Here is a 24,177-nt window from a genome sequence, read left to right on the forward strand (position 1 = left end):
AAATGGCAAAGGGCTGAGAGGAGACGAAAACAGTCGAGTAAAAGAAGAAATTTGATAGCTCTGACCCTAAGTATTTATCTCAGATCAAAGAAGTTGTCACAGCATTAATTTTAATTTTAACTTTTGATAGTATCTGTTCTGGCCAGCTGTATTTAGTTTGACCCTGCTTGTTAGTTGTTAACCTACGGCAGGCTGTGTGAAGGAATGTCCTCCTCTTTGTTGCTGCGTCTCCAAGGTGACAGTCTGCAGGTCAGTGGAGCAGCTCAGTCTGACTGGAGCTTCTTTCATTTCAACGCAACTTTTGAGGCCTTTTCCCGGACATATTTCTGCCCTGTGAGTATGAACCGGAACCAGCACTCGGTCCCACACTCGGTGAAGTGCTGGCAGCTGAACGGAACCGACTATAAACCGCAGCAGGTCCAAAAGCTGCGAAGCGAGACCCGCTTCAGCAGCTGGACTCCACTGAACCACCAGCAGAGCAACATACAGGTCAGAGACACTTATTTGCAGATTAATATTAATTATTTTGTTATTATTTTAAGCAGCCATGTCAGAGAATTCTTTCCAGATAAACACAGTTAGGAAGTTTTGTTCAAATAGACACAGGAAGACCGGAATTAATGCATCACATAAGTAATTAATATATGTAGACAGAGCACACAGTGGTGCTGCTTAAGCTTTGACCGTATGAGCTCTAAAGTGTTACGCTACTCAGTATACTTAGGCAGAAGAAATACCAGAATGATAAGCTGAATTAATTGGCTAATTAACCAGATTTGGAACAGCTGGTGAGGCTGCATGTTTGCAGTTTTGCTCAGAGCTGGATTCAGTCCACAGACACAAGAGAGTTGCATGTTACTTCGGGGAACGTGATCAAAAATGTGGCAGTAATGGTGTCAGAAAAATACTTTTAAAATGGTGGAATACTTTAAAAGTTTAAATAATGGTATATTCCAGCTGATTTAAATACAGTAAGCAGAGTGTTTTTATGAGCAAACACACAAAAGAAAGAATTCATTTACAGTTAACGTGTAAATTAGTACGATGGTCCACTGATTTTACGAGATATTTTCTGTAATTTAAGAAAACTGAAAATCTGTAAAATATCAGTTTAAAAAATATGATTTTAAAATCTGTAATTTGCCTCCTTTTTTCCACTTTAAAATAATTGCAAATATCTGTAAAATATTTGGGTTTTTGTTGATTTAATACAGTAAAATGATGTTATTTTACTGCCAAATGTTTTAAAAGAGCACAGTATCACTGCTAAAAATACAGATTTTTAATGGGAACATTATTTACAGTTGTGTTCTGTATTATTCATGTTCATGATCATATTATTGTTTACAGTTTACATGCAAATTAATATTATTTTCCAGTGATTTTTACTAGTTATCTCTAATGTAGGAACACCAGGGAAATCTATAAAACAACAGTTATTATTGTGAAATTATTTACTCATTTTTAGTCCTTCATATGCGTGTTTTTTTTAAACTTCAAATAAACACAAATATCTGTAAAATATTTCAATTTTTTTTTTTACTGACTTCATTTAAATACAATTAAAAGCATTATTCTACAATCAAACATTGTCAAAGAGCAAAATAACCTCTTGGTAAAAGTGTTAAATATAGTGCTGAATTTCGATGTGGACATCATTTCCAGTTTTATTCTGTATTTATTTATTTTAAATTTTTTTACAGTAAACGTGAATAATAATTGTTTATGTGATTGTGCTAGTTTTTTTAAAAAAACTGGTGAAATTTGTAAAATAACAAATTGTTCCATAAATTGCATTAGAAAACTGTAAATATAATAAACTTAAAAAGGTACACATTTTACAGTGTATCTGCAACACGCATCACAGTAACGCAAAGCATGATTTCAGTTGATTTGCATATTCTGTATCTGCAGAAAGGATCAGTTTCCAAGTCTAGTTTGTGTTGTCTTCTCCTCCTAGCTGGATCTGGAGCTTGAATGCATGAATTAGATCCATTTTCTGATATATTCCCGCTGGAGCCTTTTGATGTTTTCTCTAAGTTTAACTGAATAGAGGTGACATGGTTGCCCAGTTGTGAGTACTTCCAGCAGCTTTAAAACCCAGTGATCATAAGACTAACTGTGTGCAGTTTATTTACTGTCCAGTTGTTTGAGGAGCGTCTGAACCTGGTTCTGCGCTGGTTTGACCTGTGGACGGACCGGCAGAGGAAGCTCCTGCTATGCTCTCTGCTCTCACGATGCTCCACGTCGCAGCTCAAGTAAGGATGGTTCTGCTTTGTCTTTCTACGGCCGCATGCTCCAAACTGAAAAGCTGTGCCGCTGTGAGCAGGTTCTGTCGGGATCAGCTGATGGAGGCGGTTCCGGTGACCCAGCTGGACTTCACATCGGTGCTGCCTCGGTTCCTGTCCCTCTATGTGATGTCCTTCCTGTCCCCTCTGGACCTCTGCAGCGCCGCCCAGGTCAGCTGGCACTGGAGGGTTCTGGCTGAGCAGGTGAGGGTTTCACCTCTGGTCACTGTTTGGGTTTTAGTAAAGAGAATAAAACCCTCCTGGTCTCGTTGCTCCCTGCAGGACTGTCTGTGGGCGGGTCGGTGCATCAGAAGAGGCTGGTTCCTTCCTTACACTCCTGCAGATAAAGAGTTCGGAGCCTGGAAGAACCACTACGTCTTCTGCGTGTCCACACTGGACCGGCTCAGTCCACGGCGGGCAGCAGAGATGTATGGAACCCTGAACCAGCAGAACCTGGGGAGGGAGGAGGAGGAAGAGAGGAGGAAGGAGAGGAGGATCAGGGAGATGATCAGGGAGAAGCTTCAGGAGGAGAAGAGTGAGTGGAAAGACACATTTCCAACTTCATCTATCTCATTAAAGACTTTTAGCGAGTGGTGCCGATATTTTTGATATCTGCAGGAGTTTCTCTGAGAACCAGGAGAGTCTGGGGCAGCTCCACTAGGCCAGAAGCATCCAGAGGTGGAGGTTCCCTGTCAGGGAGGTCCAGCTCTGGTGTGACATCCATGGATCTTGGATCTTCCACCCTCAGTCTGGACAGGAGGCGACTCACGGCTGAAGGTCAGAGTCTGGGGAGATTTCAGGCCTCCACTCTGAGCAGGTGATGGTCCTCACTTAGCAGAATTTAAATAAACTAGCTGTGTACCAAGTAGCTGGAATGAACACCTGATTTAGAACATTAGAAAACACCTCTGTGATGTACACTACTGTTCACAAGTTTGAGGTCACTTAGAAAAAATTTATTTTAAAACTTTCACATATATCCTATATTTGTTACATGTCCAGAAAATGTTTCAAGTCTTGTTTTATTTTGACAATTACAGCTTACAGCTCATGGAAATCAGAATCTAATATCTCATCACATCCTCTAACGTGCACTATTTATACTTTGTGAATAGTCATTTTCTTGAAAATGTTGAAATTTTGAATATTCTAATAATTCGCGAAAGCAGATTTCTGATTTTCACACGCCATAAACTGTCATCATCAAAACGAAAATGAAATGATACAGAACATGCTGTGTGAAAGTTTGCTTTTTTGCAATACAAAATTAACTTTTTCACAGTATTCTGTTTATTTGAATTGCACACTTCCTACATGTCGTCTTTACATTTCTTTCCAGTAAAACTAAATTGACTCAAGGTTCACACTCTTGGGTGGCAAATCTTTTTTGCAAGACAACAATGGAGCATGTTTCCTAAAATGTTGAGCATTTCTTAGACATGTAATATACAGTCGAGCTTTTTCTTTGATGCTGCTTCCATTTCCTTCCAGTGACAATCTGAGCAGACCCTCCACCTCCAGACCTGCTCTGAATCCACCTCATGCTCCCCTCTTACTGCTCATCTCCAGCAGAACTCCCGCCTATGAGGTAAAAGAAAAATTAAGAGTGTGAACAGAAATGCTCAGTGGGAAGATGAAGCAGTGATATGTCTTTATTTGTAGCTGCTGCTGAGCGGTGTGACGTCCGGAGTGATGGTGGTTCTGTACGACCACAGAGGGACTCTACCGGCTCTGCTGGCCCAGGTGGAGAGAGCCGTTTGTGGGCGGCCGGCTCAGAGGCTCGGCCTGCTGGCACCAGGAGGAACAGAGGAAATTAATCTGCTTCATGGTGAGAATTAATTTTCCTGCGGATGTTCATATGGACAGAGTTACTGCCAATTGAATGGAGCAACCAGCACGGGATCGTCAGCTCAGTTCACTTTTATTTGGACTCACCACAGTCTTGTCGTTTAGCATAACTTTATCCAAAGGTTTCTGATTTGACAACACAACTTTGTGGCATATCGATTCTTTTCCTTCAAGTTTGTCAACTAATGACGAGTAAAAGGTCTGTAAAGACAACCCAAAACTTTTACTTTTGCTTCCATATTTTAACCCTCTGAACCCCAAAACCCTAGCCTAGCCCTGCTAGACCCATGTTCTGAAGGCACAAGGGTCTAGGCACACTCGACAGGGAGGGAGGCGGGCTAAAAGGTTGTCTATCAAATCACTCTTCAGCAATTGGGTAGGTATACAACCAATCAGCGCAACGAATAGGCTCCTAGAGCGCCAGAAATCAGAGGATGCGGTAGTTCGGTGAGCCTTATTTATACAGTCAATGGGTGAAGCTCAAGTATATTACAGACATGTTAACAGAAAGATTATTCAGAGTCAATGCTAATGGAGCTCAACGACTGTTGTCGTTTTTGTTGTCGACCCTGGCAGAGAATTAAATTTGTTGCCGAGGGTTGTCTAGCGCGGCTAGGCTAGTTGTTTCCGGTTGTTTCTGTCAGAATCGTTGCGCCTCTGTCGTCACTGAGTTACGCCCGCCTTCTGACTCTACACTTCATGGTGATTGGTCTGGCCAGTTTTAGGAGCATCCAACCTAGACCCACCCTGGCAGAGAATTAAATTCGTTGCCGTGGGTTGTCTAGCGCGGCTAGGCTACCAAAACCCACCAGTTGCACTGAAACACATGTTAAAAAAAATCTCTTTACCAGGTCCTGAAAACATAAAAACGGAAAGAATAGCTGAATATTCAACCCTCCAACAGTCTTTGAAGTAAATATCTGTTTTGAATATTTATCAAATATCCAAGCTTGCGATGTTTCATCAAAAATCCCGCTAATGTACGTGTTTAATTTAAATAGCCATAAAAATGTCCTGTTTGCTCTAATCAGATTACATAAAAACTATAAAAAAGATTCTTGCCGTAATTGAGAAGCTACTAGTAATTGATTTTAATAGATTTTTAGGCAGAACTGCAGACTGTGTTGACACTAATGAAAAATGTAAATCGTAAAATATCTACATAAAGTAGAGCCTCTGTTGTTCCCCAGTTGAAGAATGTTGAATGTGTTTTTCGATTATTTAAAGATAAATAATGGGCTTTTTTTCTTTCTTTTTTTAAGATTTATGTCATTATAACTGTCAGACATTTGCCAATTTTCTGTTTTCCCTCCAGACTGCAGCCTGTCAGAGAGGACCCTGCTGAACCCTGATCAGAGAGAATTCTGGGAGAAGCTGTGTGGCTGGGTGGCGCCGACTAGCGAAGGAGGGGGAATGGATATCTTCTGTCCTCTGGCTGCATCTGGTACCATCATGATAAGACACTTCTCTCAATATGTCTCCTCAGTTCCACTGGCTTACCACCTGTTGGTGTCTTGTAGCATCAGGAGGGACTCTGATCCAACGTCTGTCCGCTCTGACCGGTCTGGAGGTTCGAGCTCCGATGGGTCTGGCCACCGGCAGCTTCCAGAACAGTGAGTAACAGGGCGATAGACCTTCATTTAACTCCAACAGAGGAACTGAATCCTAAAGCTTAGGAAAGTATTCTGACTGTTTCCTGTTCATGTGGAGCATTGGTTTGGTTTTACTCTGAACAGTTGCTGTCTTTTTTTATGATACAGAATTTTTTAACAAATCCATGGATCTAAACTATTCGCCACGTCACTGCCAAAATCTAATCACTTGGTCCCTGTGTCATTTCTGACCTTCCGTGAAAGTTTCATCCAAATCCGTCCGCTACAAGAGCAAAGCTGGTGTTTACTGACGATTTCCCTTCTCCAGTCCTCAGCGAGTGGTCGGTCAGCGTTGCTTCCGGACTGTCCGACCAGCAGCCAGCAGCTCCAGCGCTGCAGTATGTGAACGACGGTGTTCTGCAGTTGTGGTGTCAACAGGCTCAGTGGATGGAGGAGGTTCTGATGGAGCTGAGGGGCTTCATGGGGCCACAGATCCAGCAGATCAGCCTCCAGACCACGGGCCGAGCTCTGGGTGGGTGTAAAGACATGGAACCAACAGCTGGTTTAAACATGTGCGTCCTGTAGGCTCTCTGAAGAGCGTGTTTGTTCTTTTAAAGGTTATTTTCTGTGGGACAAAGTGTGCCTGGACAAGCTTTGTGTGTTCAAAGATCTGAGTGATGCTCTGACTGAAGGACTCACTGCTCTGACCAGACAGAAAGAGGTACAGTCAAGGAGTATTTATGACGTACAAAAAGCAAGACAACTCAGTGATCCTCTAGAATTTTTTTGCTCTTCCTCCTTCAGACCAGACCGCTGGAGTTTCTGGTAAACTTCCTGACTAGATGGAGTAAAGAGGAGGAACAGCAGAGTAATGGAGAGGACGAGTGGAGAAGCAAAGGAGGCCATTCGTCTTCAGGATCACAAAAGTCACCTGAAGTAGTTCAGGTTCGTGGGGAAAATCATGTTTTATCAAGTGAATGTGGTGTTTTTATCTGTGTATAAGCAGCTAATGGCATCACTGAGCTTTTCTGTCATAAAACTGCAATAACTAACTGCAACAAAACTGTTTTCCTTCCTTCTGTCTGTAGACGCCATTTGATTGGAGAGGGTCAGTTGCCAGAGAGCTGCACCACAGCGAGTGTCTTTATCTGAGCAGGTTGAGGGCTGTGATGAAGGTAAACTCTCTGTTTCTCTCTCTTTCTCAGAGTCCAGGAAACAGCTACCTGCAATTATAAAACTGGATTGGTTGATAAATGTCCTTCTGTGCTGCAGGTCTACCAGGAACCTCTGACTGCAGCTCTGAACTCCAACAGAGCAATCCTCAGCTACACAGACATCCAGATCATCCTCAGCCCTGTTGGACTCATTTTAGAGCTCCACCGGTACAAACACATACTGATAAACCTCTACAGCGTTGCCTGGCTGTTGCTCAGTGTGTGTTTGTCTGTGTGTTCCAGGGTGTTTGAGGCAGATTTACAGGTCAGACTGCAGCAGTGGGGACCAGAGCAGTGTATTGGAGATGTGTTTGTAAAGTTCTGCTCCAAACTCCGAGTCTACAGCAACTATCTCAACAACTACACAACAGCACTGTGCACTATTGATAAGGTACAGTCGGATGATACGCTTGTTACTGTTCTGTCCTCTCTGTGAGTCAGATGACATCCAACTTTTCTTGTGTTCAGTGATGAAGCTATTTAATTCGTGAAACTGCAAAAAACACTTAAACAGAAGAAGTTACAACTACACAAGCTAGCAGTTAGCTAAATTCTAGGGTTGAATTTGTTCTCAACAAAAGCTCAGCAACTAGATTTGGCTTGTTGTTACTAAAAAAAATGCCATACCAGTGCAATACTTAGATATGTTCCAAAGAACAAAGTAGAAGGAGAAGCAGCTGCACATTTTCAGGAACTGATCTGATGTGCTTTACATAGAACAGCCAGCAGGGGGAGCTGCAGGACAGGAAACCGCTGCACAGCAGGACAGAACAGGTAGACCAGGTTCAATGAGTTTCGTGCAACTCTCTGAGGAGGCAGCTGCTTTTATGTCCTGGTTGGTAGCATGTTTGTGCTTTTATCAGCTCTACTCATTCTAATCGAGCTGTTTGTGTGCATCAGTGCAGAGAGAACAAACCTTCATTTCGAGCTTTCCTGAAGAGAACAGACAGAACTCTTGCCACACACATGTTAAGGTAACAGAGCACGCATGCACTGAGCACAAGTTCCTGTAAACACCTGCACGCGATAACGCTGGACGATCCAATCAGCCTGCAGGAGCTGCTGCTGTGTCCAGTGTGGAGGATTCAGGAATATGTGACTCTGCTTCAAGCTCTGGGCGTCCACACAAAGCCCGATCATTCAGACCAGCCACACCTCTGCTCTGCCCTCAGCACTCTGCTACAATTCAAGGAGTTCACACAAAAGGTGCAAACAGAATCTGGAGCCATGCAGCTTCCTGTGGCTTTACCAGGAAGATACTGTAAGTTGGGTTACAAGTACAAAACCTCCACTTTTGCTTCTTTCAGTTGAAGCGTAACTCGGAGGCAGATCGACTTATAGAAGAGACGCAGCAGCTCATCCAAGGATGTCCGGTGAAAACACTAACACAGTTGTGCCTCTTTCTTAACGTTTTATTATTTCTCATCCAAACGTCATGTGGAAGGCTCACAATGTGTATCTGTGCAGAACCTCAAGGAAGGAAACAGGCAGCTGATAATAAGTCAGGATGCTGCTTTGCTCCGGAGTGCAGATGAACAGATTCCAGATTCTCTCAGGTAACAAGACAAATCATGTACATACACTCACTGGCCACTTTATTAGGTACACCTTGCTAGTAAAAGGTTGGACCCCCTTTTGCCTTCAGAACTGCCTGAATTCAAGGGATGGACTTGGTCAGCAACAATACTCAGGTAGGCTGTGGTGTTTAAACGATGCTCAGGTGGTGCTAAGCGGCCCAAAGTTTGTCAAGAAAGCATCCCCCACAGTATTCCACCACCACAACCAGCCTGAACCATTGATATAATGCTGGATGGATCCGTGCTTTCATGTTTAAATTCTGACCATCTGAATGTCGCAGCTGAAATTGGCCAGGCAACATTTCCCGAATCTTCTATTGTGCAATTTTGGTGAGCCTGTGTGAATTGTAGCCTCAGTGTCCTGTTATTAGCTGACAGGAGAGACACCCGATGTGGTCTTCTGCTGCTGTAGATCATCTTCTTCGAGGTTGGACGTGTTGTACGTTCAGAGATGGTATTCTGCATTCCTTGCTTGTAACCAGTTATTTGAGAGACTGTTGGCTGTTATCATCTCCAACCCGTCGCCCATTCTCCTCTGACCTCTCGCATCAAAGCATTTTTGCCCAAAAAACTGCTGCTCTCTGGATATTTTCTCTTTTTTTTTTTGGATCATTCTGTGTAAACTCCAGAGATGGTGGAGAGTGCAAATCCCAGTAAGTCAGCAGTTTCTGAAAAATTCAGACCAACAACCATGCAACATTCAAAGTCACTTAAATCCCCTTTCGTCCCCATTCTGATGCTCGGTTTCAACTTCAGCAAGTTGTCTTGACCACGTCTGCATGCCTAAATCCATCACGCTGTGGCCATGTGATTGGTGTTCACAAGCAATTGAACAGGTGTGCCTAATTAAGTGGCCAGTGAGTGTATTTATACTGTATTAACGTGTTCTGTAATTAGAACCGTATTCTAAAATGAATGAACAAGCTTTTCTTTTGTTTCCTGGATCGTGTCACTCTCTGTGTCTGACCAGGACCTACGAGCAGGTGTGTGACGTCAGCCTCTTCCTCTTTAACGACGCTTTGGTGCTAACGAGGAGAAGCCTGCATCACACACCTTTCAGACCGGCTCACCGCTGCACACACACGTTCCTGGCTTCGGTTGATGTCGGCAGCCTGGACGTCCGAGAGATCGCACACAATCGCTGTGAGTCTGTACGCATCTAAACACTTCCCGCGCTGACCTCTGGCCGTTTAACTGCTCAGCTGCATCCAGGAACTCGTACGGATCTTCATGCTCCTCTGCAGATGTGAGCAACGCCTTCGTCCTGCAGGGTCCTCGTCGTTCGTGGGTTTGCGCCACAGGAAGCGGTGGAGAGAAGCAACACTTCCTGTCTGTGCTGCGATCGGCCGTGAAGTCTGCTCTGAGAGGACGTCAGTGAAGCTCTGGGACAACCAGGTGAGGTTTGGACACGACTGTCAATCTGTTTTCTTTAAATATGTAAAAAGTAACTTCAAAATGTAAATGGGTTGATATCGAAAACGTGTGTTTTGAGGAATAGCTGAAATATGACATGATATTGCAAAGATATTGCAAGAAAACCAACTCATTGGGTCATTTTTGACCCACTTATGCATCTAAGGGTTAATAGAAATTGCAGTAAAAAGACAAAAATGTCGGTGTTATTTGGTGTCTGCACCAGTTCTCTTGTAGAACTTTGAACGGTTATTCTTTGGAGCCAGTCTGTCAACACTTGTGGTTCAGACTGTCTGCTGCTGCACTCACTGATAGATCTCAACACTGGCATGTTGCAGTATTAATTTAACTCCTACAGACGCCTTCTTGTGTGATGAATTAGAATCTTGATATCTGAGGTGTGTGAAGCTTTTGCCCAGAACTGCATAGCAGAATCTTATCTCTGCGGTGTTTGCAGTTTGTCACTGTATCTTTGACAGTTTGTAGTGTCGGAAAGAAAACATTTCTCCAGTTCAAGGTATAAAAAGTCTTTATTGATAACCAAAAATAACACAAATGTCACATTTTAGAGTTTCTCACTATGAATAAGCTGCATTACAACACTTATGTACATTATTGCCACTTTTTAAAAAGTATCCATGTGTTCCATCCCTAGAAATGGATAAATGATTGATTTATCTGTATCTCCCAACAGATAGTCATTAAAGATCAATACAAATACTCACAATACAAATAAACATGAATTTTGACCGTAAAGCACACTTATTGTTCTAACATTACACTTCTGCTGCGTTTATTTCGGTCACAGTGACATCCTCACACACACCTGTGACGGTCAATCATTCGCTATCATTACTTCATGAATCATTAAGTGAATCTACACTTTAAGTACTTTCTAAAAATGCCGTTTTAGTCCAGTGCTTCGACACTGAACAGACACAATGGACACTTGCAGTCTTCTGAGCACCACAGATGAAGATTTGGTAAAAGTGGAACGAGTTGTTTCTAAAAAGATGAAGAGAGAATCTTAGATATTTATGTCCATGTGTGAAGTATCTGTCAGTGTGTCTGTTTCCTGTAAGATGACATTCTGACAGAGAAGAACAACCAGTGAAATCACAGTCTGCGGTTGGCTAGGTTTGGGTTGTTGTTGTTGTTTTGTGCTGGCGGCTCTTTGCCGGCGGCTACATTTGGCGGCTGACTCTTGCTCTGCAGGTTGGCTGCTGTGCTGTTCGCTCCTTTCTGGGAGCTGTAGCCTTTCGGTTTGGGGATTCTGGTGGGTCCTGGACGTCGGAATGCTTCGAGAGGTACCTGTCGAGAAACACGGACAAAAGATATGAAGTCAAGTCTGAGTTTAGAGACTTTAATGTGACTGAAAGGAGAGGAAATAAACCAGAAGTAGGGATGAACAGGATGCAGGGTTACATGCTAAAGTGGTGGGTTTGATCAGACGATGATCTGGAGCTTGGCTTGTTTGCAGCTGAACTGTCTGCTGGAGCTCAGATGCAATACTGACGGTGACCACTAGATGACGCCATATTTTAATAAAACTGCTGCATTTTGAGCCAAAAGTTTCAAAAATGTGACTACCTGTGAGACAGTAGTGTCATTCTAATATTCAGTGTGGTTTCCAGTGACAGGAGGCTGTTGTTATGGCAATCATTATATAAAATATCAAGTGATATGACATTCATTGTCTTTCTTTTCATCTTTCTGGAGAAAAATCCAACTAAGATGCTACCTGTTAGGTTTAAACCCTGAGTTGAAGTAACTAAGAGAATAATTGAGTGAGTCTTTTTAGACATTATTCACAATTTTTCTGTCTGTCGGATAAAAAAAAAGTTTATTTACTGTTTGTCCCAGTTCATCCTTACATGAACAGTATGTTGCTTAGTAACCAGTTTGACTGTTTTTTGCAGCCCGATTTGTCTTTTTTTTTTTTTTTTTTTAACAAACAAAAAAAGTGCAGTCACTTTTCAATCAGTGTGTTTACGAGCGCAGCCTGGATTCTGAGGAGCATCACTTCTTGTACAGTAGAAACCATGTCCTGTTTACAGCCAGATTTTTCCACACTTAGCCTGCTGACTCCTCATTCATTCATAGAAGTTATTTGGTTAGAGGTTACTTTATTTATACCCGTAGGTGGATGTGTTTTGCAGAAGAAATGATTGCATTTGCATTCCATTACAAAACACACATTGGACCTGACAGGCTGATAGTGACGAGACAAGAAAGTGTTCAGCCATTCAACAATACAGCAGCATGAATAAAATAAATAAGATCAATAGAAGAACAATGAAACACAATTAAAAAAAAAAAACCTTAAGGAATCTCTGGGATTAAAAAAAAAAAAACAGGATAAGAACAAACAACTTAAAAGTCGCAATAATAAATAAGATATATAAGTAAAATTAAATTAAAATAAAGTACAATGTGGCTACTTCTTTTTGAGCTCAGTGACGATGCTGTTTTTATCACGCTTTGATCTGCACCTTGGGACTATAAACCTCTGTCCAGAAGGAACAAGCTGAAATTTAGAGGATGGGAGTCATTATTAAGAATTGCTACAACCGTCCATTGTATTACATTCATGAAAAGGAGACACTGATTTATATAAACAGCTCATTAAACTGATGATAGCAATTTTCCAAAGTACTTTATCCAGAAAAGCTCTCCTGCAGATCTGCTCAAATTACTATATGAAAAATACCCAGCAGCCAATTAGTTTTATGCGGAGTTATCAAGGAATGTAATTAGAAGATAATTTCATTTTAATCCCATTGTCACAGCTTCAGTCCTCGTTGCAAATGAAGCCTGCTTATGAGATGACTTTTGCAGCTCTAAAAACCCATTTAAATTGATATTAGTGCAGCATTTTAGATTTCTAATATCATTTTGCAATCGAGGTTTCTTTTAAACTTTGAGGTCTGGAATTAACTAGAGTCAGAAATGAAACCTGAACGTATCCATTTGACAGAATGTGTCGTCAATCTGCTCCACATTTCTACAACCGAAACTTTTCACTGTTTCCACGAGTTTCATCACCACCACTGAATTCCCAAAACCTCTCGCTGTGGCTGAAAATCCAATCCCGTTCATACGGCCGCGTGCGCCTTTAGATTCAGAGAATTAACAGAAATGTGCAGTGAACTGTGCCTTACATATTCATGGAGGTGTAGATTTCCGAATAAGAGGCTTGAGCGGCGCTAATGGGCCTGAACATGTGAACACACTGAGCGCTGTTGACTTTACGTGGAAAGAAAACTCTCGTATATCAGCGGTGCAGCAGGAGTTCAGCTAAGTACTTCCTCTGCCCCGCTTGGCAACACCGCCGCTGCTGTTTCCGTGGCAACTAAACACGAGGTTTGTTGTGGTGCTCGTGTTGCGGCGGGAGGGAGGCAGCTTTCACAACGACTTCCACTGAAACAGGGAAAAGCCTTTTGTTTGGAACACAGTTTGTTGTTCTTCCTGGCTTTTATTGAGCCTGAAGGTCAAGGTGAGCCGTTATTAGCATCAGGGGCTACAAAGAGGGGGATCTCTAAGTAAGATAAACAACTTGTGGCATGCAGTGAGGCAGCTGCACCTTCCCGATGCCGTCGATTCACTTCAGATTGCGTAAAATCATCATGCAGTTTGCGTCTTTTTCATCGGCAGCATGACTGTCGCTTCACTCCTAGCCAGCACACATCTCTGTGGGCTTTTAATGAAATAACCTTTGGCTTCCAGCGTGTCACACAATAGTCATTTTATCAGTCTGGCAGGGCTGCAGGCTGAATCAGTTTATGAATCAAATGAGTCTTAAGTGAGTCAGAGGGTAATTGAGGTCGCAGACAGCGATCCCAGCTGCTGGAAGCTCCCTCAGCTAGCGCTCTAATGAATAGCATCTTGTTTAGCCCTGCATCAGACAGCATCGGATCTGGTTTCCACAGCTGCACTCCTCCTCACTCATTCCATTTAATGCTTGATTTAATCATCTCCTCATTGTCACACCGTGTGTGTGTGTGTGTGTGTATGCCACTTTTCTGCACCAGTTGTCTTGCTCCATCTCGGCCACTCTGGGGATTCGGCGCAGCTTTGCACCTCCGTCTACACAATGCTTGGCTTATTTGTTGTAACTTTTCTTACTTAGACTTTTTGGAAAGTGTGTGTGAGTTCAGGAAATGAGGAGGGAAGGTCTGGTAAGAAGAGCAGTAAAGCATCTCAAATCTGTCTTCTGCCCTGGAGGACTAAGAGACTTTTTTGCCCACATGGTTTGTGGGCTGTTGTCCTCCAGTGTGGCTGCTGATTCTTCACTCTGCTGTAAAGGTATAAACGCATAATCTGCAGATCTATGGAGAATGTCTGCTCTGCTTTTTACCCAGCCTTTAATACACAGAGTCCAGTGGATACGATTGTTTGTGGATCTGGTCTCATAAACAGTCGTGCAAAGGAAGTAAACTACAGAACGTACACTACCGTTCAAAAGTTTGGGGTCACTTAGAAATGTCCTTATTTTTGAAAGAAAAGCTTTTTTTTCAGTGAAGATACCATTAAATGAATCAGACATTCAGTCCAGACATTGTTAATGTGATAAATGACTATTTTAGCTGGAAACTGCTGATTTTTAATGGAATATGTACATAGAGGTATAGAGGAACATCTCTAGCAACCATCACTCCTGTGTTCTAATGCTACATTGTGTTAGCTAATGGTGATGAAAGGCTAACTGATGATTAGAAAACCCTTGTGTAATTATGTTAGCACGTGAATAAAAGTGAGTTCTGATGGAAAACATGAAATTGTCTGGGTGACCTCAAACTTTTCAACGGTAGTGTATATGATTTAAATGAGAAAGTTCCTGACTTTACTCTTATTTTGACTCAGATTCTTAATTTTATAGCTCCCAGAAAATCCCATTATAACTAGTACTTCATCTGCGCTTTGAGATCTTCTTCTACATAATCTTTGTATTGATGCTCTCCTCCTTCTCTAGTGGCTCCCGCATCCTTTCACCTCCATCTCCTCAACATCATGTACTGACCTTTGCTGCAGTTTTGATTTAAAGAAATATGACCCCATTTACAAAAATGCACATACATGGAAGAGCACTTATCTGTTGTGTAGATGACTCATTTCAAAGGACACGATTCATAGGAGGAAGCGAAATGCAAACAGTGAGTTCAGTGAGTCTTTGCTGAAAGACATGTTTACTGTCAGTTCTATGTACAGCTTTCAGTTGCTGCACTCATAACATTGGCACTTAAAGATTTGATCGTTATGTTGGTACCATAATTGAGGAAAATTGTGGATTTCAGTCCAGTAGTGGAGGTATGATGGTCGTAACTACTAAATTAGTTCATCATAGAGGAGCAAAACAACATGCTTTTGTCTGAATCACAAGATTTCTCTCAATGGAATCTTATTTTCTAATCTATTTGATACCCTTAACAAGCAGGAAGACAGCTGAACATTTCCCCCCCATCCACTGAACTGGAACAGTGTTTCAGTAATATATGAAAAGAACAGCTATATTTCCACAAAAACTTTCATTTTTAGCTCCAGATTCATCTCCAGCAGCAGCGTTCTGGAGTCCCAGTCTAAGGTTTGAGCAGAGTTTCCATTGTGTCATTTAAGAAAACTCCCGAGTTCACATCACACTGGTTTTCATTGTCGGTCACTGGGTTTCTGTGCTCTGGATGTAAGAAGAAACTATGACCTCAGCTTATGATTTTAACTCAAGCAAGCAAACACATGTGAGAATCCCAGAGAGCTTTTTTCTCGCTCTGTTTTTGTGTAATCTGGTCAGAGGTTTACTTCCATTTTGGGTATAATTTAAGGAAGTATCAACAGTCTTGATGTTCAAATCTGATAGTAAACTGTAGTCTGTATCACGTGAACACGCTGGATTGAAATCTGAAGTGTTAAAAAGTTACTGTGCATGCAGCCAGAAATCAAATCAAACCACTGATTTCAATCTCGTGGTGAATAAATATTCATGTTACACATTCCAAACATGCTGGATTTAGTGAATAAATGAAATTGGCAAGCAGGGATGACAAACTAAAACGTACCACTTTGTTTTGCACACTTTAATTTTCAGGAAATCAAACAACTTAATCATAATGCAGTATGTGGGATATGAAGTATAAAAACTGGTATGATACATCAGTGTGAATAGTCTGACTACATGGCGAATGAGCCACTGAGTACAATACAGTAAGTGCACATAACTTAAAACCTGGTGTTATGTCAGATTAAATCAAGATTTCTAGTGCTTTCTCTTTTTTCATGCAGGCAAACAGTTTTCGAACTTTAATCACACAGAACCAAGCAAACCAACCAAAAGAAGTAAAACATTCAACTTTTCAGGCACATAAATGAATAAAACAGACATGTATTAGGGTATAGTTTGGGTATGAGGACTAAGGGATTGGATCTCATGGGCATGACTTGAAGGATGGGATGGAGGGTTTGGGGATATCAGATCAGTCAAAGGCATTACTTACTGTAATTTGTGATGGCCTTTGGATTGGGGTGGAGGTGGGCTTAATCATGATGCTACTTGTGATTTTGCTGTTGCCTTTAGCAGTGGGAGGGCTGCAGTTCGCCAGCACCTGAGTCCTTTGCTCCTGCAGTCCAGGTGTGTGGCAGGAAGTCAGAGTTTGTGTCGGAGTGCTGATGCTCTGGATGAACGGACTCCCTAAGTGAATGTGGATTTTGTTGTCCTCTGTGGTGATGACATTCGGCCCAGAGCTGTTGGACCTCTGGACCTGCCAGCTGCTCTGCCTCTCAGGGGTCACTCTGAAGACGGCGTGGCCTCCGACCACCTCCACCGGCTCCGTGGAGACAGAGCGGTCAGGTGTACCTGTGGTCACCGATACTATCTGTATGGGTGACATTGCCCTGTCTGGTGTTACCGAGCCACAAGAGTCTGGGGTCATGGCTCTGGAGTATGTAGCCACGGTGAACGGCGACAGGGCTCTATCTGGGGAACACGGCTCATCGGACATGGAGGAACACTTAGATTTGGTTGTTGGGGAAATGGACTTTGCAGTCGGGGATATGGATGCATTCTGGATGATGGTGATTCTCTGTTTCGGTGGACCTCCACTGGTGGGTATGACGGCAGTGCTGGTAAAAGACGGGGTGTTTTCTGTGGTCGGACTGGTGATCTCCAGTGTCGCTGTGTTGTGTCCGTGGTCAGGAGTCACTTTAATGTGCAGCGGCTGACCAGGACTGTGGGTCAACACAACATCTCCGGGCTGGACGTGGTTGCCATTCTGCCGTGGCTGCATCTTGCCGTTCACCTGGTGGGGGGTGTCTTTGTTTTTGAGGAAGGGGCCTCGAGCTCTTCTCAGGTTGTTGTTCAGATTGTTAACGTTATTGATGAGTGAGGGGCTGCATTTGGTGAGCTGCAGCTCATTGCTGTAGTTTGCGTTCTCTTCGGGCTCGCTCTCGTCGTACAGCTTCCCGTTGACCACGGCTCTCTCCAGCGGCGCCATCGTCTTACAGTTTGGAGTCATGAGGTCAAGAGGATCTGTCTGAACCTCCTTGGTGGAAACATGCAGGTCTGAGAAGCGTCGTCCGTTCATGCCTGGACGCAGACTTTTACTGAACCGTCGGTATCTTTCTAACTCTCGAGTGAGCGTCTCCATTTCTCTGGCCAGTTCTTTGTTCCGGACCTCCTGCTGGGTCAGCTTCCTCTGCAGAGTAGAGTGGTCAGTTTTCATGCGGCAGATTGACTCTTCGGTGCCCATGTATTCATGAATCTTCTCTTTCAGTGCTGCTACCTCTCGGGTCAGATGACTAGACTTTGCCTCTTCGTCCTTCAGGCGTTTATAAAGAACATGCTCCTGGTTGCACTCCTTCTTTTCAGCCAGTTGGTACTTTGAAAGCTCTTTTCTGGATATGTCCAGCTCCTCCATCAAGGCTTTAGCTTTCTCTTGTTCATTAGTGAACCTTTTCTCCAGTGACTCGAACTCCTCTGTTTTTAATGAATCACCTTCCACCACTTTCATGTCCTTTAATTTGCGTCGGAGGCGTTCGACTTCCTGCGTCAGATCCTTGACTTTGTTGTCTTCCTGTTGGAAGCGGTTAGCAATAGGTGCTTTAATGTGCTCCTCTTTGGCTTTGTTTCTCAGGTGTTCTCTCTCAATTGTCTCCAGTGATTGCAGCCTTTTCTTCATCATATTGATCTTTGACTCCAAATCATTACTCTTCTCCTCCTCGGCTCTCAGCATGGCCTTCAAGTCGTCCCTTTCCTTTGTCGCGCTGCACATTTTCTCCTCCAGCTCAGCCTTTGACCTCAGAGCTTTCTTGCTTTCTTCAATCAGCTTCTCTGTGACTGACGTAACTTTGTCCTGCTCGGCCTGAAGTTTTCCTGTGCTGTTCTGGACCTTGTTCTCCATTTGCTTCAGCTTCTCCGCCATTGCCTTCCTTTCGTCCACCAACATGACAGTCAGAGTCTTTAACTTGGTCAGATCTTCCTTCAGCATCAGCTCCGTCTTTCCCAGCTGGCTTTCAGCAGCCTCCAGTTCCTTCACTCTGACTTTCAAGACTTCCAACTCACTTGTCAGAACCTTTGACACCGTCCTCTCCTTTTCCAGGTTAGTTTTGAGTGAGCCACACTCCTGCTTGCTCTTGCTGAACGCATCCTCCAGCTTTTCTAAGTCTATAATTCTGTGATTCAGTTTGTCAACTTCAGCTTTCAGACAGCGGCTCTGGTTGGCCTCCTTCTCGAGTTTCTTGTTGAGGTCCCTGCACTGGTCCTCCATTCTGATCAACTCTTCGTCTTTTCCCTCCATTTCAAGCACTCGTTTTCGTAACTCTTCCAGCTCCGACATGAGGCTGGAGTTTCCACACTCTCCGCGGCTGATTTTGTCTCTCAGCTCCTGCAGCTCCTCCTCAGCCCGACGTAGAGTTTTGTTGGTTTCCTCCAGCTCATCAAGCTGCCTGCTGAGAGCCGAAAGCTTCTGCCTGAGCTGCCGGTTTTGGGCATCCTCGCTGGTCAGTTTGGCTGTCATGGTGTCTTGTTCCTGATGGTATCGACCGGTTTGATCACGCAGCTCAGCCTCCAATCGAAAGACCTTTCGCTCCTCTTCCTGCAGACGAGCATTAGCTGAGCTCAGCTCCTCCTTGGCTTGTGAAGAACTGGCGCTCAGTTCTTGGACCTTCGCTGTTTGTTGGTTCAGCTGCTCGGTGAGACGCTGCTGTTCATCCACAACCATCAACGCAAATGACTTTAGTTTTGTCAGCTCCTCCTTCAGAATTTCCACCTTTTTGTTGTTCTCTTCGTCCTTCCGTTCTTGGTAGGCCTTTTCCTGATCAATCAACAGCTTCAACCTGCAAAAACATAAAAACAGGCATATGTTAGGGTCATTCAACTCACTGTTAGCTGTTTGTATGTGGAGCAGTGAAAAAGCATTTTCTCTTGGATACACCATATTTATGCCTCTTTACTTCGAGCTATGCATTGGTAAACCTTCAATGCCACTCTTCTTTCTTGGCTTATAATATATACGAAAGGTGCAAAAGACCCCCCCCCCCCCCCCAAACTGTCATTACCCACAGGGCCCACTTCTCCCAGCACTGACACATCATAAACACTGTTATTTTCCCTGCATTTCTAATGAGGACTAAAGTTTTTATGTCATGGAAAATTTAACACATCATAAAAAGCATTACTTTAGGTTTGTAGTCTGAAATACCTGTGGTTAATGTTTTTTCATTCCCTTGTTGCCAGCTAATTCTCATATGGTTTGGAAACCCGACTTAGTGCTGTAAATATACTGGCCCTTGAGTTTAACAGTCGGTGGATTTCAGAAAGTTTCCATCGTGGTTGAGGATGTAGAGTAAGACCTGCGGGAAATTAGGTGAAAAGAACTCTAATAATGGCCGCTGCAATAATATCATCTAACCAGACAATGTGTCTACTATCAGCCTAGTATGAGGATGTTTGTGACCTGGACGTAATGAGTCCAAGTGGTTACTGTGCAGCAGAGGAAATGCAACATTGCACAAGAGTAAGTTTCCGTGTAAATAAAGGGTGAGTTCTTGAGAATGAATGACAAGGACACACACAGAGCTGAGAATCAAGCCAAGAAAAAAAAGATAAGTGTGTTCCTTTCAGGCAGCATCTAAGCAACATGAACTGCTTTCGAAAAAACAAGAAATGTAATATTTGTATTTCCCAGAGTACCCAGATGATGTGAAGCTATACTGTATCTGGCATCTGACATTTACTGCAGTACATGAAGCAGTACAGTGTGTGTCCCTGAACGCACCACCAGAGGATGTTATGGCTGCCGTGAGTGCAGCTGCCAGGCATTTCCACCCAGATGGCCCACTGGCATGAACAATCCCTTAATTAAGGGGTTCCTCGACTACCAGCCCTCCTCCCCTCACCAAAACCGCCACCTCCTCGGTTTTTCTTTTTCTTATACATTTAGAGGAATTCCCCCTGCTTCCAGAGGCAATTACAGCCCCGCAGAGTTTATCCAGAAATCCCCCCACATACTCTCAGGGATCACTAATTCCACACTGTTGGGTTGTGAGCTATGATGTAAGTGTGCTACAGCGGGGTTTGTTCTTTCATCAGTAGCTGCTGAAGGAGGACACAGTAACTGGATGCATGTAATTACTCCGCTCAGTTAAATATTATGAGGACACGCATAAAAAGAAGAACACGCAATGAATGTGGTTTGAGCGGATCTGGAGATGTTGGCTTTTCTGTGGCCAACAAACAAATGAACAAATAAAACAAACAGAATTCAGATGAGTTGTCTGTGCGGATAGTTTAACTTTTAATGAAAAATCAAATACATTTACTCTAGTATTAGTATAATCTTGAGGTACTTTGAGTGCCTTTTTATTTTTTGTAATTAAACTCAACTACTGGTACATTTTGGAGACAAACTTACACCACCGTTCAAAAGTTTGGGGCCATGTTTTCCATTAAAACTCACTTTTGTTCATGTGCTAACATAATTGCACAAGGGTTTCTAATCATCAATTAGCCTTTAGCTAACACAATGTAGCATTAGAACACAGGAGTGATGGTTGCTGGAAATGTTCCTCTGTACCCCTATGGAGATATTCCATTAAAAATTTCCAGCTACAGTAGTCATTTAACATTAACAATGTCTAGAATATATTTCTGATTCATTTAATGTTATCATCATTGGAAAAAATAGCTTTTCTTACAAAAATAAGGGCATTTCTAAGTGGCCCCAGACTTTGAAATGCTAGTGTACATCTTTCTCCTAAACTGAGGTACATTTTCGTAGACGAATATTACATTTTTCAGTCTACAACACTAATGCCACAGCTTAATTATTCCTACTAGTTATATTTCAGATTCAGTCTATCAATACAACTTACAAATAAATGATGATGTTTTATTAAAATAAACGGCTGCCCAGCAATAAATCAAGAAGTTAAAGATAGCGCCACAATTACTTGCTACATCTGACTCATTAATGTCTTAATAATTATAAGCAAGTAACATAAACACTACACAAAAGTTTGCAGTCACTTAGAAATGTCCTTATATTGTCAAAATACAGTTTTTAAAGAATTATTTGTCATTATATATAGACATTATTATTATTATTATGAAGGATAATTACTTTGTTTTCATGTCATCTAATGTAAATGAAAGATTAGAAAGTTGAAAAAAATGAGGGGAAAATTAGTTTTAATTATGGAAAATTACTGCATTTTGTGATTTTTTTTAATTGTTATTTTTCTTTGTGCACCAACTGCTGTAATATTATAGGGTTATTTTTCAGTTTTTCTTGATTTATCTTCATCTTTATCTTTCTTTTTTGCTGTTTTGTAGTCCAAAAAAGAAAAGCTTCATACGAATTTCCTCAGTTTCCTGGAGAAAACGATACTTTTGGACGTTTCGAATGATGTATTCTGCTGGTCTAAAGGCAAATATGCTAGTTGTAGTTTTGTTACCCAGTAGTGTATACATAATACTTTTAGTTCTGGTGTATTTCTATACTTAAGTGCTTTTGCATCATATTTTCAATGACTAATTTTTACTTTTTATTTTTCTCTGTCTAGTTTATTTCCATACTTTTGGCTGTAAACCCTCTTAAACCTACAGCTCCAGGTGCTCGGACTTTTTTTCTTTGTTGGTTTCATTTGTCCTTGTCACATCCTGGCTGCTCGAAATGTTGATTTTAAAAAAAAACAAAAAAACATCAGAGGCTCTGCAGTTTCTGTCATGAAAAGAAGTCTTATCTCGCCTGTGGTGAAAAATGATGTTTTCTTTGAGTGGACTGTGTATGAAGCAACACCTAGTTGCTAAGCAGAAAGAAAACAGGCAAACATCTATCTGGCAAATTAGCCTGTTGTCTGTAATCACTATTTACTCAAAGCCTTATCTCAGTTCCCGCTGTTTTTCTAATGATGTCATCAGCCGAAATAGAAGGAGAAATGTACTTCATTCCACTGCAGGGGCTGGAAACTTTTCACTTCTAAGTCCTGAGCTGGATATTAATCCTGCGTACTGCGTGCAGGCCACTTTGCATTTATAAAGGCAAATCCTTCGAGAGGAAACTGCTAAACTCACACCAGTGAAGTCACTTCTAGCCTTTAGTGGGACTCCGATGTACTTTGTGGCACAGAAGCACATTTTAGTCCAGATAATTTGTTCCTGGACTTGTACATAAAAGAGTGTCTTCACCAGCCGAGTGTTTTTGACTTTTTAGTGAAGAAATATTATCCTGCAACTGACCCCTCAACCTGGAGACCAGGCACACTTGAATTCGAAGCCGACCAGCTTTCACCGTCTAACAGAAGTCTGAAGAAGTTTGGGGAAACATAAATAACACAGCTGATCTCTACAGCATCTGTCCCATCAGCTTTTATTTCACCATGCGAGGAAACGGCTCTTAAATGCAGAGATCATGCGTCTTGAAAGAGCATTACGTTGCAGAAATAGATTGTAAAGTGTTGCACTTTACAGTTTGATGGCTGTCAGTATGAAAGCACCTTACCACCCAGTCTGCAGCCTGATCGACCTCCATAGCAACCCACTGCTTCTCCCCACCGGATCCTGACCCACCACCGTGGCTCATTAATGTGTCATGGGAAAAAAAACGGCTGTGATTTGGTGGCTCAGCGTGCTGAAGTGGATATCTTAACTTTACGAGATCGTTTCTGGCTTTGTCGCAAATGTGTTTTTTTGCCTTTCCCTCTTTAAGCTAACATAAACGCCTTTAAAAAAAAAAAAGCGAAGGAAACATCCCGCTGAGCCTCTGAGGGAATCACGGCAGCAGCATTACAGCCTCACTGAGGGCTTCCCTCGCTTTCAACTGGAAACTGTGGCTCAGCCGCTGCTTGAAGCCGTGTTACACGTTCCATATGTGGCTTCCTCACCGGCGATTAGGTCATGTATGTCCGGAGCCATATATCTACATCTCTGTTAACGGTAGACCCCGACGCTCTCATGTGTGAGCAGAGTTTGAAAGGATGAAGCTGACTGATGCAGAGCTCGGACTGTATTTAAAGTCGAAGTGATCCGTCCCCAGAGTGCCATCAGAACGTGTGAAATATGTAGCTCTGATATTTATTAACTTCCTGTGGTAATGTGGGGAAAAGAGTGGTGTGTTACAGAAAGTCCTTTCCAGTTAGGATATAAATTAAGCTACACTCCAGAAATGCTGAACGCACATTTTAGAAACTTCAAACTCAACAAGTGGTTTCTTCTTTAAACATAGCTGCTGTTTTATGCAGTGAAAGACCTCATTTCAATGAAAATTAATCCAATATACTGATTGGAACAAGCACAATCTCAAAGAAAATACAGAAGTAGTTTTCTTTTTTAACTATTGTCATGTTCATACACATAATAAAAAGCATTTTTGCCTCGCTTTACACTTGAATAATCAATTATGATTGAATAATGACTTAAACTTCACATGTTGTGTGGTGGCAGACACCTAACAACTCTACTTTTTTTTTGGATTTTTGCTATTCTGAGTCCAACTCCGCTCCATTAGACTGTCTCCCACCTTATTTCAGATTATTTTTGTGTCAAATTTAGCTGAATTCTGTTTAAAAATGTACACATACACAGCTATAACACACTAGAAATTTAAATCTGACATTAAAAAAATGTTCTCCACAGTTGAATTCATGTCCTCTGCATTTGTTTGCTTAAACATTTCACTTAGAGTAACTACACAAAGTTAAAAAGAAGAAACTCCATAAAACAAGAAAGTTAGTGTGACTCAAGAATACGAGCATGGACTGA

General features: G+C 42.2%; 2 protein-coding genes across 3 annotated transcripts in view; one reads left to right on the forward strand and one right to left on the reverse strand.

Moving 5' to 3' along the window:
• Positions 1-77: 77 nt before the first annotated feature.
• Positions 78-24,177, forward strand: part of LOC110962381 (epithelial cell-transforming sequence 2 oncogene-like) — a 37,935-nt gene continuing 13,835 nt past the window's right edge. Inside the window, 21 exon segments of the mRNA XM_051943165.1 lie at positions 78-489; positions 2,146-2,258; positions 2,330-2,492; positions 2,571-2,823; positions 2,907-3,105; positions 3,780-3,876; positions 3,951-4,116; positions 5,452-5,620; positions 5,622-5,749; positions 6,057-6,260; positions 6,346-6,449; positions 6,533-6,673; positions 6,817-6,903; positions 7,001-7,110; positions 7,186-7,333; positions 7,843-7,916; positions 7,992-8,148; positions 8,250-8,315; positions 8,410-8,498; positions 9,490-9,662; positions 9,764-9,914. Of these exon segments, the coding sequence (XP_051799125.1) occupies positions 205-489; positions 2,146-2,258; positions 2,330-2,492; positions 2,571-2,823; positions 2,907-3,105; positions 3,780-3,876; positions 3,951-4,116; positions 5,452-5,620; positions 5,622-5,749; positions 6,057-6,260; positions 6,346-6,449; positions 6,533-6,673; positions 6,817-6,903; positions 7,001-7,110; positions 7,186-7,333; positions 7,843-7,916; positions 7,992-8,148; positions 8,250-8,315; positions 8,410-8,498; positions 9,490-9,662; positions 9,764-9,897 (3,060 nt within the window). The 5' untranslated portion in view covers positions 78-204 and the 3' untranslated portion in view covers positions 9,898-9,914.
• The window catches only part of filip1l (filamin A interacting protein 1-like), an 80,636-nt gene continuing 66,902 nt past the window's right edge, over positions 10,444-24,177 (reverse strand). For both annotated transcript variants that reach the window (XM_022210324.2, XM_022210325.2), the window contains 2 exons: positions 16,418-19,253; positions 10,444-11,243 (listed from right to left, as the gene is read on the reverse strand). In XM_022210324.2, coding sequence (XP_022066016.2) covers positions 11,049-11,243; positions 16,418-19,253 — 3,031 coding nt within the window. In that variant the 3' untranslated portion in view covers positions 10,444-11,048. The remainder of the gene's footprint in view (positions 11,244-16,417; positions 19,254-24,177) is intronic.

Source organism: Acanthochromis polyacanthus, chromosome 22 (genome assembly GCF_021347895.1).
Source record: "Acanthochromis polyacanthus isolate Apoly-LR-REF ecotype Palm Island chromosome 22, KAUST_Apoly_ChrSc, whole genome shotgun sequence".
Classification (NCBI taxonomy): domain Eukaryota; kingdom Metazoa; phylum Chordata; class Actinopteri; family Pomacentridae; genus Acanthochromis; species Acanthochromis polyacanthus.